This window comes from Nanorana parkeri, unplaced genomic scaffold (assembly GCF_000935625.1).
Source record: "Nanorana parkeri isolate BGI_ZX_2015 unplaced genomic scaffold, ASM93562v1 scaffold352, whole genome shotgun sequence".
Taxonomy (NCBI): Eukaryota; Metazoa; Chordata; class Amphibia; order Anura; family Dicroglossidae; genus Nanorana; species Nanorana parkeri.
Window position 1 is genome coordinate 619,200 of NW_017306620.1, and position 15,206 is coordinate 634,405.

The window sequence follows — 15,206 nt, forward strand, 5'->3', positions numbered from 1 at the left end:
TGATTGGCCGATTGGATGATGACAGGCTTCCTCACCAGTCACTCCTGACTGGTGAGGAAGCCTGTCAATCGGCCAATCAGCGGGAGAAGAGGTCAGAATGGAGCAGATGACGGAGGAGGTCGCGGCCATCTTGCTTGATTGAAGACGCGATGGAGGTCCTGTGTGCGGCGGATCTGGGTCCCTGAAGATGGCGGACGCGGCACAGGTACTCGTTTTATGTTTTGGAGTATTTGCACGAGTACTCACTCATGCAAATACTCGCTATCGCCGCCTATACCGATGCTTGTATCGGTACATCCCTAATGGATAGTGTTGTAAGAGTGGCTCAAAATCTGTAGAACCAGCACACAGCTATCATCCAAAGAAAATCAAACTTTATTCCACACGGATCTATACAAAAAAAGCAACCGCTGATGCGTTTCTGCCTTAGTTGGCCTTAGTCAACTTTTGAGTTTTTGAGCCCATCACTCCACTCCAGAAGAGGGTCATCCGTGCACCGAATGTGGATTACAAGGATGCATGACAGCGGTGAGCTGTGCGCTTTGTGTTTCTACTCTTCATGTTGTAAGAGCGGGGTGTCCACTAAGGTGAACCTGGTTCAAAACTGTCCGAATCCTGGCCAGATGAGCAGCATGACAGGAAACTAGGATTTTAGGAATAGAGGTCCGCAATTTGCAGCCCTTTTTCTTCACTCAACAGCCCGTAAACCAATTTGTAATAGTTTTGGCATATAGTTTTTTTTTTCATTGCTGGCCTTTTTAGAATGCCACTTGAATGGTTATCCAAACCCGCTGGCTTCAGGACCTTGAGTCACTAACCCAGAACAAGTATGGAGAAAGGTCTTAAGGCCTTTATCTGCATATTTGTTCCATGTTGTTGGCTTAGACGATTGAACAAGAGGGTCATAGATGCACTAGAAATTTTACAGGCAAAGTGAACCCACGTAAAGCAAATAACTCTGCAGTTGTAGCTCCAGCTTTACATGTAAATGGCTTTCTTTGTCATATTTTCATTAGATTGATTAACCTGATAAAAGCAACTATCCCTCTGCTTGTGTCCCAGATATTGGTTCTGAGACAGTAGATTTGCTGCATTGCGCAAAGATTGCTTCCATTAGAACCAAATTGCAAAGGTACTTTGAGTTCTGTCCCTTCCATGGTCATACTATTCACAATGAGACCTTTCCCCTTTCTGGTTATTGGATAAGAGTCCACAATACTGTTAGGGTGAAATCAGAATATCTCTTTTTTTTTTTTTTTAGGGCTGCAACTAATGATTATTTTTATAATTGATTAGTTGGCCGTTTTTTTTTTTTTTTTAAATCGGATTAAAAAAAATGAAAAACCATCCTTAATTTAAAAGAAAATACTTCTGAATAAAACTGGCGCTTGAATAGCTTCTGCCAGGGAATGACAGCTGCCAGTGGCAAGATTCCGCAGACGGCAACTGAATGTAAATACAGCAGGTAGTGGGCTGGTGCAATAGAGCCTGATATTGGCCATTTCAAATTGCAATAGCTAATAGTGGGCTGGCTATTGCACCCGCCCACTGCTTATGGGGCTCCCCTCCCAGCAAGGAGGAGAGGGTTAAGTGGATCCAACCAACTATTCGATAATGAGAATAGTTGACAACTATTCTCATCAATTATTATCAATTACTCGATTTTAGATGGTTACAGCCCTTCTTTCTTCTATATCGAATATTAGCAGGAATCCTCCACAATACAATTTTTTTTTTTTTACTTTTTTATTTTAAAGGTGTAGGCTGCAGAGCTGTCACCCTTATCCATCTTTTACTACTTGATGAATCACTACCCTGGAGCAAGCATGTATAAATGCTTATTTTGGATCAGTAACTAACTAGTAAAATCAGGATGACAGTCCCAGAGCTTGCACAAGCAAATCGGTACCTGCAGCTCCCATGTTTGCATTTCATTTTTGTTTTTGAAGTGTAAGTGTGTGGATAGATATAATATTCTCCACTGGTTTTTATATGTAAAAAGTGATTTTTAATTAAACATATATATATATATATAATCATTTTTTATTTTTTATACCCAATGTTAATGTGAAGTGCTGAAAGATCTGTGAGTATTTAATTTTGTACAGTTTCATTGTTCGGCATTAATTGACTTTTGTTTGTATTTTATTTTTCCACAGACTGAGTGCATTACCATGGAAACCATAGAGAAGACTGTGTCACCCCAGCCTCTTTGCTGTAAAACAGAATGAGGTGACTTGGGAAGACAGAATGCAGAGAGATAATGTGTGACGCCGTGTTGAATTTCCGATGGACGCATACTTGCTTTCCCACACAGATTAAATGTACAGCCATTTAAAGCTTATATTGATGTGCTGGCAAAGGAAGCTTATTTTTTTCAGTATACTTATTTTTGTGAGGAAAAAGATGGCATATTTTACAAATTGCATATGGGAGATTGCTGTGTTTTTTCAGGAAGCAGCTCTGACTTGTAAAATGGTCCAGAACTGGCTTCCATAATGCACTTGTGCCATTTTACTTCCCAGACCTGCCCCTTAAGTATTTTCATTATGTGCTGCTGTAGCACCTGGGAGAGCGTAACGCTATGCTTTAAGAACATTTCCTAAAGTGTAGCGAATTTCAGTTTATAAATATATATGGGTTCTAATTTTTGGGTACAAATGATACTATAAAATATGTAAAACTAAGAAGTATTTGGGGTTTTTCTTCCCCAAAGTCTACGTATTTTACTTGATCTATATTATGAAAAGACGTCTCATTTAATGAACAAAGATACATTTTCTATGGTACATGAAGTTGTTGTTTTTTTAATCCCCTCTAAAACAATTTTTTTGTGAATTCTGTGCGTTTTTACTTTCTGCTTCATTTATGTTTATGTACCTGATCCCTTCAGGTGCACATTTGTACCATTTCTTGAGAAGACATCCATTTTATTTAATATTAAGCAAAGATGCAGTATTAATTTTCTTAGTGAAATGTTAATCTCTGAGAAGAATGTAGGGGTGGCTTCCATGTAATTCCTTAAGCTTCTTTTTACAAAGAGACATACACTTTGGTTCCCTGTGAATGACAAGAGTGCTAACATTGAAATGACAATATTGGCAGCACAGCATAGAAAATCTAACAACACTAATGGCTACTGTGTTGCTCTTAAATTATGGCTACTCTACCCTTTTAAGGATGAGTATTGTCTTGTATGACATTGGTGACTAGTAGACCTTGTTTTATTTAGTAGATTAACCCCCCAAATGTGTGTAGCTGTGCTTCTGCTCTTCTATCACAGTTTGAGTCAGTCACTGTGAACAATGTATGCTGCACCACAAAGCTGCCCACTAATGTGTACCAGTCACAGTTAGAATTATGCAAGTCTTCTATATTCCATCTGAAGTTGTTGTGTACGAGCAGGCTTTTTCTTCAAAGACTTACAAATGTCCCCTTATTTAGTGTTGCTTTGTTTGAGCCTGGCATGTTGCTTTTGCCAGGGTCAGAGGTCACTTGAAGTTTGACAGCTGTGGCCCTGCCAATTTCCTGACCTCCCGCTGTCTGTGGCTTCAGAGTGTGCATATTGGTATAAAGTAACAGAGGCTCACAGTTTATATTCCTATACCTCAGTCTGAGCGCTCAGCGGACGCCTTCAAACCAATGCACTGTTTATGTGGTTGAGCAGCTGTTAGAAGAAGACAGAGTTATGGTGCTGGCTAATCTGGAAAACTCTGAATTGAATACAGTAACAAAAGCACGGAAAGCATCAAAAATGATTGACGGTAAACCCTGCAATAGTTGAACATATGTGCTCAGTGAAATACTTGACTTTCTGAACCTCATTGACATGGCCTTGTTATTTGACTCTGTTATGCACTCTCAGGAGCTGGGGGGGGGGGGGGGGGGGGGGTATTGTGCAAAGTTGGGAAGCTTGTCACCCTTCAGAGGACCTCTGGCCCTTGGCACTGAAACTGAGACTTAAGTACAGCTAAATGAGGGAGTATATGTACACCTTAACAAGCCCTGATCATTTACAGCTGAACCGCAGGAAAACTGTTTAATACACATTTGATATACATGTATGTGAACTGTTTGACCTGCTGAAACATTTGGAATTGTGTGCAGCGAGTCTTCTGCTTGAGCACCTCTTCCACACAGCACTGTTGGATCCTTGCCTCCACTACAGTGACAGGACATCTTTGTCAGGAACACCCCCTAGCCTGCTCCTCTTTCTGCCCTTTCCTCCCTATCAGCATATGCACTGCAGCAGAGCCTGGCTGGCTGTGGGAGGTGCCTCTCCCCTGTCCAGTCTGAGACCTGCTGTGCAGCAGAATACAGGTAAATTCAGGTACTTTAACTAGCTGTAGTTAAAACTAAATGTAATTTTATTACAGAATTCAAGACTGCATTATTTTCCAATCTTTCTCGGCTTCAGTTCAGTTGAATTTTGTGGATTTTTTTTCATTGTGACTGTTTTTCCTTAACATGAACCTGTTTGCCCATGCAGAGGATAGGCACAGGTTCGTGTTAATGAGGACCACGCCTGCAGCTTATGCTGACTTTCACTTTGCTTTCTGATGCTCCATTCGACCCTGGGAGTGAAGAGAATAGGCCATGTCTTGGGGCTTACTTAAAGGAGAACTATGAGGTGAGTGATTTCCACTCATCCTCATAGTTGGAGCTGACCTGTGACACAGAAACTTTCACAGGTCGGCTCTGTTGATCGGGAAGTGAGCGAACACATAGGCGCTCTTTTACTTTCCGATCATCTCCGTGCAGAGATCGGTGACTGTCGGTCACTGCTCCCCGCAGGGATTCCCCCCCCCTCCCTTCTCCGATCCTCCCGCACTGAGTGGGCAGAGCCTGCTGTTACTCACACAGCTGGATGGATCCAGACAGTATTGTCAGGACCCGTCCTAGCTGCGGCGCTCTCAGTATATCGCTGGCAATAACCCTCTATATACTGAGCTTTGGGAGGAGGTCAGTATATGTCCTCCCGTGACCCTAAAGAGAACTATGGGGAAAAATACTTACCCCCATAGTTCTCTTAAGGGTGCCGAATCTCTTCCAGCAGCTGAATGGAGCCATAGTTGAGCAAACGGGGAAGCAAATATAAGCTTCTGGTAGGGCCACCATTTTGTTGAACCTGTTTCTTTGCCCTGTGCAAGCAAATCGGGTTCACTTAAAGGTCACTGATGGTTTCCTAACTTTAGCATTATGCATCTGTAATACTGGAGTCTGAACTTTATCACAGGAAAGAATCAGAACAGTTAGGTGGGAGTTCAGGCTTGGGAAAAGCTAACCTGGCACATATTTGGACCATCTAGCACAAAAAAATCTTTAGAGCCAATTTTGGCGGGAAAGTAAGTGTTTGTGTAAATGTAATTTTCTTCACGGAACTGGGTGGCTAAATTGCCAACACTGCTGATAACCTGCTTCTGTAAGAGTTCTTTCAGTTTCCATATCATTAATAGTGATCAATTGTATTCATTTACAAAGAGCCCCCCCATCACCTCATGTTCTTGTAGGGTGGGCTGCATTTTACCCTCCTTTATATACACTTTCATATGTTTATAGGGTGAACAAGCGGTACACAGATGTTGAAGCTCAGACTTAAAAGGTCTGTTTAGTTTCTTCAAAACTGTTCTTTGGCTTGGTAATACTTGAGTGCAAGTTTAGGCGACAGGTATTGCTTGTAATGCCACATGTTTTTCAGTACAAGAACTTTTATATTGGGTTGAAGCAATTTTCTCAATGCCATAGACCTTTTTTGTTTCTAGTGACCGATGCGATCTTGCAGCTGCCAGTTTAACCTCAGCCTTTTAGCAAGTGAAATGTCAAACAGGTACAGCATAAAATATGCAATCTCTTAGTTTACAAACAAAACTAATTTATTCAGTATTGTGCTGGAACATAACTTTTGGAATATGTAAAGCATATCACTAGATAATATCTTCCAGCTTTCAGTTTATGCTGCTGTATAGTATGAAATTTACCAATGATGGAAGAAGTGTGTCCTGTAAATTTAATTTCATATTGGAAAGTTATTTTGTCTGTACAAATTAATAAAACCTGGTTGGTACTGTTTGTTATATTTGTTGTTTCTCCTTCATACATCTGTCAAGTAATTTATTTCTCACTGTAAATAACTCCTTTTTAGTTAGAACTCGTTATCCGATATACAAACTGTATTGTCTCTCTTTTCTACAAGATTTTAGCATAGCTTACTGGGTGTTGATGTACTGTTTTTCCCTTAATGCAATAAATATTGCTGCTTACTTTTTTTAAATGCTACAAAGCTTGTGTTTCCCTTTTCAATGGCTTGTTTTATGGATTCTTTAACAGCAGGGGTCCCAAGCACTGGCTTGGTAATGCACATGTGGCTCTCAGCTCCTAGAGACATTGAACCCACTTCCTGTATAATCCCAGGGAATAAAGGGCCCACCCTGAACTCCCAGGGGAATGTGGCACCACTTCATTACGCAGCAGGGATTCACCCACTGACGGAGGAGGAGGGACTTGTGACCGGACTGGAGACGCCAGAAATGATGGTATGTATAATCAGTTTAAAAACAGTTGGGTTATGCTAGCACCTACAGGAGGTTAGTACACTGGCAAACAAACTGGCAGCCTCTGTATAACCCTGCCTCCAACCATCATGTCTCAGTTTTTTATCTAGTGTCCTAGGAGGTTGGAAAAGGAAAAGAAAAGGTCTATTTAATTTTTTTTGCTAGCCTTTTTTCTTTTTTTTTCAGCTGTCTGAATTTGGTGTATCCTCAGGACCTTGCTGGACTCGAGGATTGTGGGGCTAACCTGGATTGTAACCTTCAGGCACTGAGCTCTGCATTGTGGCGCTTTTCAGACCTTTTTGTAATGTCAGGTCAGGCTGAACTACTGGGAGCGAACTCAGTTGGACGCCCACTTTAAAAAAAAAAAAAAAATGCCTGTGATCTTTCCACAGTATCAGTAAAGCAGATAAACCTTTCAGAAGTGTTTTGTTATACCTGTTTAATAAGTAAGTGTTACTGGCAGAATGACTAGGTAAAACAGCGATGAAGCTGCCATCCATATCTTAGAACTGGTAAGTTATTACATATTGTATCTGTGCTGTTTACACTTCTGAACCGGAAGCCACTGGTTAACAGATATTTATTCTCTCAGGCAGCAATAGTGAACCCTTCTAAGTATGGATATCAATTGCAGGGATTTTAGGGAAGAGAATGGTGTCGGCTATTCTCCAGTCTTCAGATTTCTTTACCTGTAATGTTTGTAGCCAGTGTATCATAACTGCATGAAGGTCAGCTATGTGCGTTTCCATCTTTGCTTCGGTTCTGAAGCAGAAACTGGACAGCTGTGTAAACATACACTAGATCTGCTTATTAGTATTTGAAACCTGAAAGTGAAATTCCCCATTTAGTTGATGCAATGCTAGCAAGGGTCATGATTTGAGGTTGTGCAGAGAGCAGCTGGAATGGAGGCCTCACATCCTAATTGTGGGGTTGACTTGTTAAAGGAAATAGACTGTATGGTAGATGAAGTTCAATAAATGTAAGGTAATGCATTTTGGAGTTAAAAATAGGCGAATGGACTATACACTTATGGGTGTGCCACTAGGGAAATGAAACTGAGAAGGATTTGGGGGTCATTATAGACCGCAGATTGAAGAACAGCTCGCAGTGCCAGGCTGCTGTAAATAAAGCAGGCAGAGTCCTGTCTTGCACTAAGAAGGGAATGTATTGCAGGGACAAGTCTATAATTTTGCCTCTTTATAGATCACTGGTTCCACCTCACCGATACTCAGAAAGGATGTCCTTGAGCTGGAAAAAGTCCAGCGGAGGGCAACCAAACTCATTAGGGGTTCGAGGACCTGAACTATGAAACAAGGTTGTTAAAATTAAATATGTTCTTTTTGGAGTTTCAGAGATTAAGGGGGGGGGCATGATTTTCATGTATAAACTATTCAAGGGCGACAGCAACCTTATTAACAAACTGTTTACGGTCAGCTCCGTAACAAAGACCAGAGGACACCACCATTAATTGGTGGAATTTTTTTTTCAAAACACAGGGTGCGAGGGGTTCTTCACAGTCAGAGCGGTTAGGGTCTGGAACTCGCTGCCGCAGGAAGTGATCTCGGCTAAGAGTGTGGAATCATTCAAGAAACTCCTGGAGGAGTTCCTCGGAGACCATAACGTACAGGTACGCCTAAGTGGAAAATCACACATGCACTCATACACAGGCACACACCGGCTCAAACATAAATGCATACACACAATAGGTTGGACTTATGTCTTTATTCAACCTCAAATACTATGTAACTATGTCATGAAAAATGTTGATCACTTTATTGAGGTATTATATGAATTACCAGAACCTAATAACTGGATCTGGGCTAAGAGCCTGGGCACTGGTTATTGCACGGGCATGCATGGCTTCACAAACCACTTATCACTCTCTATGCTGCAAGACCCATTTATATGATTGCATTGTGAAGGACGCAAGGCAATGCACACTATATGCGTTGTGGTGATATTCATTTTGAATGTCACTCCAATGCACTAAGGGGTAGTGAATTAAAATATAAGGAGGTCCAGTAAGAAAATTATACATTAAGCCGAAGTCTGAATCTGAGTGAATGGTCATTTGGTCCGTGTTCGTACCGCCATCTGCCATTTAGGATGCATTCACATTTTTTAAATTTTATTTTTTTACTTAACTTTTGTTATCACAAAGGGCCTAACAAGCCAGCCCCTATGTGACAGCATTTGGAGGCAACACGTTCTCTTTATGGAGACATCAGGAGTCTAATAGACTGATGTATCACTTGTACCTCCAACACAGACCATGACGCACAGGAATGTGCTTCACCTTCTGTTTACCTGGCACTTCAGCTGGCTTCTGACAGAGCAGATTGGGGAATGGGTTTTCCCGGTCTGCTTCAACTCTCCATGCTGACACTGTGTGCTGTGGTCCTGGGCTCCCCATAGCAGTGGGGGACCTGAAAACCGTGCACTGGGGGAGGCGGAGCACAATTACAGCCTAGTACAAGTGATCTGGGTGGAATCACTTGTAGTTGGGGAGCTGGCCCTGCCTGTCTGGTGTTTTTGGTTGCTGGGATGTAGGGCTGCAACAACTAATCGACATAATCGATTATTGAAAAAGTTGTCAACTTTTTCAATCATCGATTAATCAGCTTCCGATTGGTTGGCCCTGTTCACGGCTCCACACGCTGTGCGGCACACCTCCTCCCCACCTCACGCTTGCTGCTGCCAGATCCGCCCGCATCAACCCTCCACACGCCGCACCCCCGCCTCGCGCTCACCGCCTGCCCGCCCAAAGCCACGATCAGCACAGGGACGCTGGGAGAAGTAAGGAGGAGCAGGTGTGGGCGGATGACAGCCACCGATAGACAGGTCCGATCTCAGAAACAAGTTGCTGGAAGACTGCTCAGGTAAGCCTGCACTCGCCCCCCCCCCCCATGGTGCTCTATAATGTATTGCTGGGATTTGCATTCTTCTACAGCTGATGGTACTTTGTGCTGTATATTATACATATGAATACAAATCCCGGCAATACATTATACACTGTATGTATAATGTATTGCTGGGATTTGTTGTATTCCTAATATAGCTAGTGGTATTCTGCATTGCGCTGTATAGAGGACTACAAATCCCAGCAATAATACATTATACAGTGCAATGCGGAATACCGCCAGCTATAGAGGAGCACAACAAATCCCAGCAATAGTACATTATACAGTGGTGCAATGCCGAATACTACTCTCTAGAGAGGACTACAACACCTAGCAATACTACATTATACAGCGCAATGCAGGATACCACCAGCTATAATATACTATTGCTGGGATTTGTTGTTGTCCTCTATAGCTGGAGGTATTCTGCATTGCTGGTGCCATTCTGCATTCATTGCAGTATCACTATATAACATTCATTTCACTATATTGCACACCACACTTTTTTTTTTCTACTTCCACCGCCGCTCCAAGCTTGCTCCTTTGATGGACTACAATCTCAATAAAAACTATTAGTCCATCACTGGAGCCATTTTTAAAAATGTATTTCATTTTTTATCCGATTAATCGAACTCAATAATCGGCTAACTAATCGATTTTGAAAATAATCGTTAGCTGCAGCTCTACTGCGATGTCAGCGGTCCTAGCAACCAATGACTGAAGCAGAGGGGGGGTCGTGTGCTGAGTTATGGCTCGAAGTGGTTGAAGGTCATTGTATTCACTGCCAGCCCTAACCCAGTGCAGGTAGGCAACTGCCATTTAGTGACCACTGCACTAAGGCAATGCACTAGCTTTATGTTACCTAAAAATTAAATTGTTTTTTTTTATGTTAGCAACCCATTATTTTCAATGCAATTCATGTTTAACGCATGACATAATGCGTGTTACGGCACCGCAAAAATGTAATGGGTCCTCAAAGTTTCAACTGACATGCAAAGTTTTAATTCTAAGTTATACATACAGATTTCTATGTATACAGAAAACAACTACAATTCAGTGCTGTATAGAACACTGTCTAGATGAAGCAAGTCAGTGGCTTCATTTCAATTGAATGGGAAGCACAATGCGAAGTGATCAAACAATGGTGCCCTCTTCTGGCAATTATTTTGTGCATGATTTCTACATTTGGTCATTTGGTGTCTGTGCCATGAAATAAACTATGCTTATTAGCGCATACAAATCTCTATAGCAGTCGTGTATACCGAACATGAAAAATAAGGAAAGTCGTTGTAGCATAAAACATGTTTTATAGAAGAAATGTGAAAGCAAACACAATTCAATTGATTTATCAGCAGAGCGCTGAACAATTCCAGCAATGAAAAGGAATTGAACATTAAAAGGTTTATATAAAATAGTTGTTTTCATTTTGTTTGCTATGGGCTGGTCAGTGAAGCTGTTTTGGTCAAGAACGGAATGTAAAATAACATCTGCACGCTTTTATTGCAGCAAGCACTGTAAATGGAAGGCGATGATCTGATTGTGATCAACCAAATCGAATCATTCTGCCAAAGATCATACAAGATTTAGAACACCTATTCATCGAATTACATTATTGGTCAGAATTCCAACTGTGTCTATATACATATATATCTATATCTCCTAGTACATAAAAAGAACAAGCAAAAGCAAAAAGAATTCATAATGACATAACGGGAAGTGACACAGACCTGTAAATAAGATAAAATACTTGTTGACAAATCGGTGTGCAATACAATATTTTTAAACACATTTACATAAGTGAGACATTTCAGTGAATTGTATCCGTGTCACTATAATTCAGCTACATTATAAGCTTCGGTATTCTGTTTCTTAGGACTTGTTAACACTGGTTTCAGCTTTGCGCGGAGCAGTGTGTACGGCAAGCTTTTGCAAAGCTTCAGGGAGCTTTGTTGAAGCTTTTATAGCACCCTTTAGCACCGTTCTGAGGATATTAAACACAGATCTAAATGGGATTGCTGCTGTCACTTTAAACAAGCTGCCAGCAGACTTTAATCAGGTTTCACGTAGTGCTTAAGTCTGCTAGCAGCTTTTATAGGGCCCATTCTCACCGGCTATGTTGGGATTGCACTAGCAGCCTTGCCCAGCGTAGTCTCAAAGCTCAGACAAGGCTGTGGTTGCAGTGGTGTGTCCTGAGAAAAAGTACTGCATGTAACTTTTCTTTTCAGCGCAGAGTGGTGCAATGCAGTACAACCGCTTCACACCACACTGGCCGTATAACTTTATAAAATGTCACTTGTTAATAAAGGTCTAGCAAAAAAAACATGAACCGTGCGATGGGCTGGGATCAGTTCATCAGCAATATTCCCTCTCAGTGCACACCAGTGGCCATGCGTTTTAGTGCAGCTTACTGGGGTGAACCAGCCCTTAAAGTGACATCCACTCGCAATAAGAGTTTAACTGTAAAAAATAAGTCAAGGCAACTGGACTTGCTGTATTTTTCTTGAAGACGTTTCACTGGTTATCCTGTGAAACATCTTCAAGAAAAATACAGCAAGTCCAGATATACCATGACCTGGATGAATCAGAACCTTCACAGACAAGAGTTTAACATCCTCACGGGCACATTCTAGCTCCTGTTAAAGTGACTTTGGCCAAAATAGAAATAACATAAAATGCACGGCGAGTATTCATGTATACCTGTCCCACTGGCAAAGCAGTGACATAGTGGCCAGAGGGTGGAACACCATTGTACAGATTGATATAAGGTTAAGATAGATATATATATATCTTAATGATATAAGAAGATATAAGGTTTTGTTGGTTGAATTTAGATCTACTTTAAATATCTCCCATTTGGATGTAGCCAAGTAGTTGCTCACAGAGGATCTTGGCTTTCTGCTGAAGTAAAGCTGACCATTTTATCCATACTATGTAACAAAATCTTTATTATGTCACAACATATAAGCGCAAAAAAATACTCTTTATTGAACTTAGCTGATCTATACAAAATAGTGTATACACTGTTTGCAAATACATTTTTGAATAATTCTCTATATCCTCGGGAAGTGAAATGCTTTGATTCCTTCTCATAAGAAGACCAGAAGTAAAATACTGATATAGCCAATCTCTCTTTATTTCATTCACGCTAGATTCAAGATACAAGACAACACTTTTTTTTTATAGGTGTAAATACTTTGGTGGTTCCTGAAAAGGCTGCTTCTGATTGGTAAACTAACATATTATGCATGTCTTCTGTGTGTCTGTCTTATTTAAATGCTAGAAAGAATATGGCTAGTTATAGTGTGTGTTCAGTGTACAAAAACAAAACGTTTAAAAAACCCAAACGGAATTGCACGGAGACAGTATTAACAATAAAATCGGTGTGGCCACAGACATACTTATCATACATTGCCAAAAATCCAATTAAACAAGGAGGGAAAATGCAAGCTATAAAATCAGTAGTATTCTCATATAGGAATTAGAAAATTATTATTTTTACAAATACTGCTGAATGACTATGATAGCGGGCCTTGCATACTTGTGACATCGTGAAAACATGATTTTATACTTGTATTTTCCTTAATTATTTCACTGACAAACTAAAAAAAAAAAAGTGTTTTACACAATATACACATTTCATTACTTACAAAGAGAAATAAGCTTAGCATTTTTTTATATTTTGAAACCCAGGGTATGGAAGGGTTAGTAGCACCATGAAAAAAATGTTTTCCAAAACTGCAGCCTCGTTATTTTAAACATACTCAGTGCGTTTCTTCGTGTAGCTGATTATAAAAAAAAGAAAGTGCCATTTTGGTACTGGGAAAAAAACTTCATGTGATCCTTTGCGAAAACTCAGGTTTCTCTCTCAGCAGAGGTTAATCTTTTTCTCAGTCCGTTCGTCAAAATGCACCAGACAATCCTCAATATGGCACTTTGGTGAGGTACATTTGAATTTATTTAAAACAGTATCTGGTTCTTACTTTATCTACACAGTAGCACCATTGTCACAAAGGACAATTCCGACCTAAGCTTTCTTCCACAGGTAGCCAGTTCTCTAAAACGTTACGTCCTCTTCATACATACTTGGCATCGACTGACGCGTGTTCTCAAGTCTCCAGCTTTTAGTGTTTCAGACTGAGGTTTACTGGACATGGGAAGAAAAAGCAAAAGTATCAATGAAAAACATTTTATATGTGAAGAATCCCTAACACCACTGCTGCATTGGAGAACTTCTAAAAGTATTTATCAACTGCTAAGACTTCACAACATTCATATTTTCTATCTACTTATCCCAAACTGAGTTTGTTGATGGGATTTGTGTTTTGCCAGGCAACCAATGCCCCTCTTCTTTTATGGTCACAAGTTTTGGGGTCACAGTCAAAAGAACAAGTCGTGGGTTCAAGCAGAAGCAAGAAGCTCCATTAGAGTGTTTTCTAGTACTCTGCATTGCTAGCTTTATTTGCTGAACTGAAGTGGGCAAACATGTCAGAATGAAAGTTTAATTTTTAAGCGGACTTCAAGTCAAAAAGTGAAGACTTGCTATCTCATAGGGGACATATAGAGCTATTAATTGAGCCTAAGCAGTATATTGAAGTATGCAGCGTTTGTCTTGAATTCCTCCTCATAAATAGCAGTGTGCTTGCCTAGGTGCACAGGTGCTTAAACGCTCATACATGTATAGCTGCAGTGTGATATCATCTAAGGCACTGCTGCTTGTGATTGCTAGTCTCATGAGATTTGGATTTGACAATGTCACTAGTGTGCTATTCACATTTCTGAATCCAACACTGTTCCATAAGACCATTTATACTGTGGAGCTGTGCTTTCTGAATATCTCCTGCTTTGTCTTGAATATTACACCACCAGTCATCAGTGGAGGAGTCACATTAGGACGCAGCCCAGAACTAGGCATGGCGAGTCAGTAATAAAGAAAAGTGCCGCAGGGAGACCACATGCAATGCTGGTGAGTAGTCCTTTGTCCTATGGTTGCCCCCCAAAGTTAGGGTCATCTTTAAGTATAATTGAACATATTTTAGGAATAATGCTTAACACCCGAGAAAGCCCTTTTACTTAGAAGTCTGTCAACCCAAGAATTCTGAGGGCAGGTTAAATCACCTGACTTCTTTTTTGTCTTGTGGATTTCTGTGTTTAAACTCACTGGTCTTCTCCCTGCTGCAGCAATGACAGAGGTGTCTTACACTTCCTGCTAGCTTTCTGATTTCATTTACATTAAGGAGTAGTATGGTATATATGAGACATCCGCAGCTGGAGGAATAAAGGCTTGTTCACACCAAGTCCAGAGCAGATCTGCACGCATTACTGCACAAGCATGCATATGCGCTTCTTCAAGCGTTATAGATGTGTGCCGGTGTGTTTTTTGTTGTCAGTATGCAGATCACCTTTCTGAGGTCATTTCCTTCCTTGTCAGAACTACTCACCACAGTTCTGCTTATGACTCATGGACATCTCTCCATACCCTGGAAATATAGTTTTGCTGCAATGCTGCTCCAGTTATCAGCTTTTCTCCTATTATTTTTCTAATGAGTGTGTCTGGGATCATACAATTCCGGACACTCTTCTACCATGGTAACAGACCTGTCTGTGTCACAATATTTGTCCATCATAGCTGCTCTCCAAGGTCTCCAAAGACTTCACTGGACGCTTTTTTTTTTCTGTGTTCTGGTGCATTTACGTGCGTTTTGATGTGTTTCCAGACCATTACAGAGCAGAAAAAGAATTTTGGACCGGGGGGGGG

At 40.8% G+C, this 15,206-nt stretch overlaps 2 protein-coding genes across 5 annotated transcripts in view; one reads left to right on the top strand and one right to left on the bottom strand.

The window, feature by feature from the left end:
- The window catches only part of LOC108788816 (insulin receptor substrate 2-A-like), a 22,748-nt gene extending 19,902 nt beyond the window's left edge, over window positions 1-2,846 (top strand). The window contains exon 2 of the mRNA XM_018558674.1: window positions 2,160-2,846. Within this exon, the coding sequence (XP_018414176.1) occupies window positions 2,160-2,164 (5 nt within the window). The 3' untranslated portion in view covers window positions 2,165-2,846. The remainder of the gene's footprint in view (window positions 1-2,159) is intronic.
- Window positions 2,847-12,560: 9,714 nt separating this feature from the next.
- COL4A5 (collagen type IV alpha 5 chain) overlaps window positions 12,561-15,206 on the bottom strand; it is a 97,270-nt gene continuing 94,624 nt past the window's right edge. For all 4 annotated transcript variants that reach the window (XM_018558671.1, XM_018558670.1, XM_018558668.1 and 1 more), the window contains one exon: window positions 12,561-13,595. In XM_018558671.1, coding sequence (XP_018414173.1) covers window positions 13,514-13,595 — 82 coding nt within the window. In that variant the 3' untranslated portion in view covers window positions 12,561-13,513. The remainder of the gene's footprint in view (window positions 13,596-15,206) is intronic.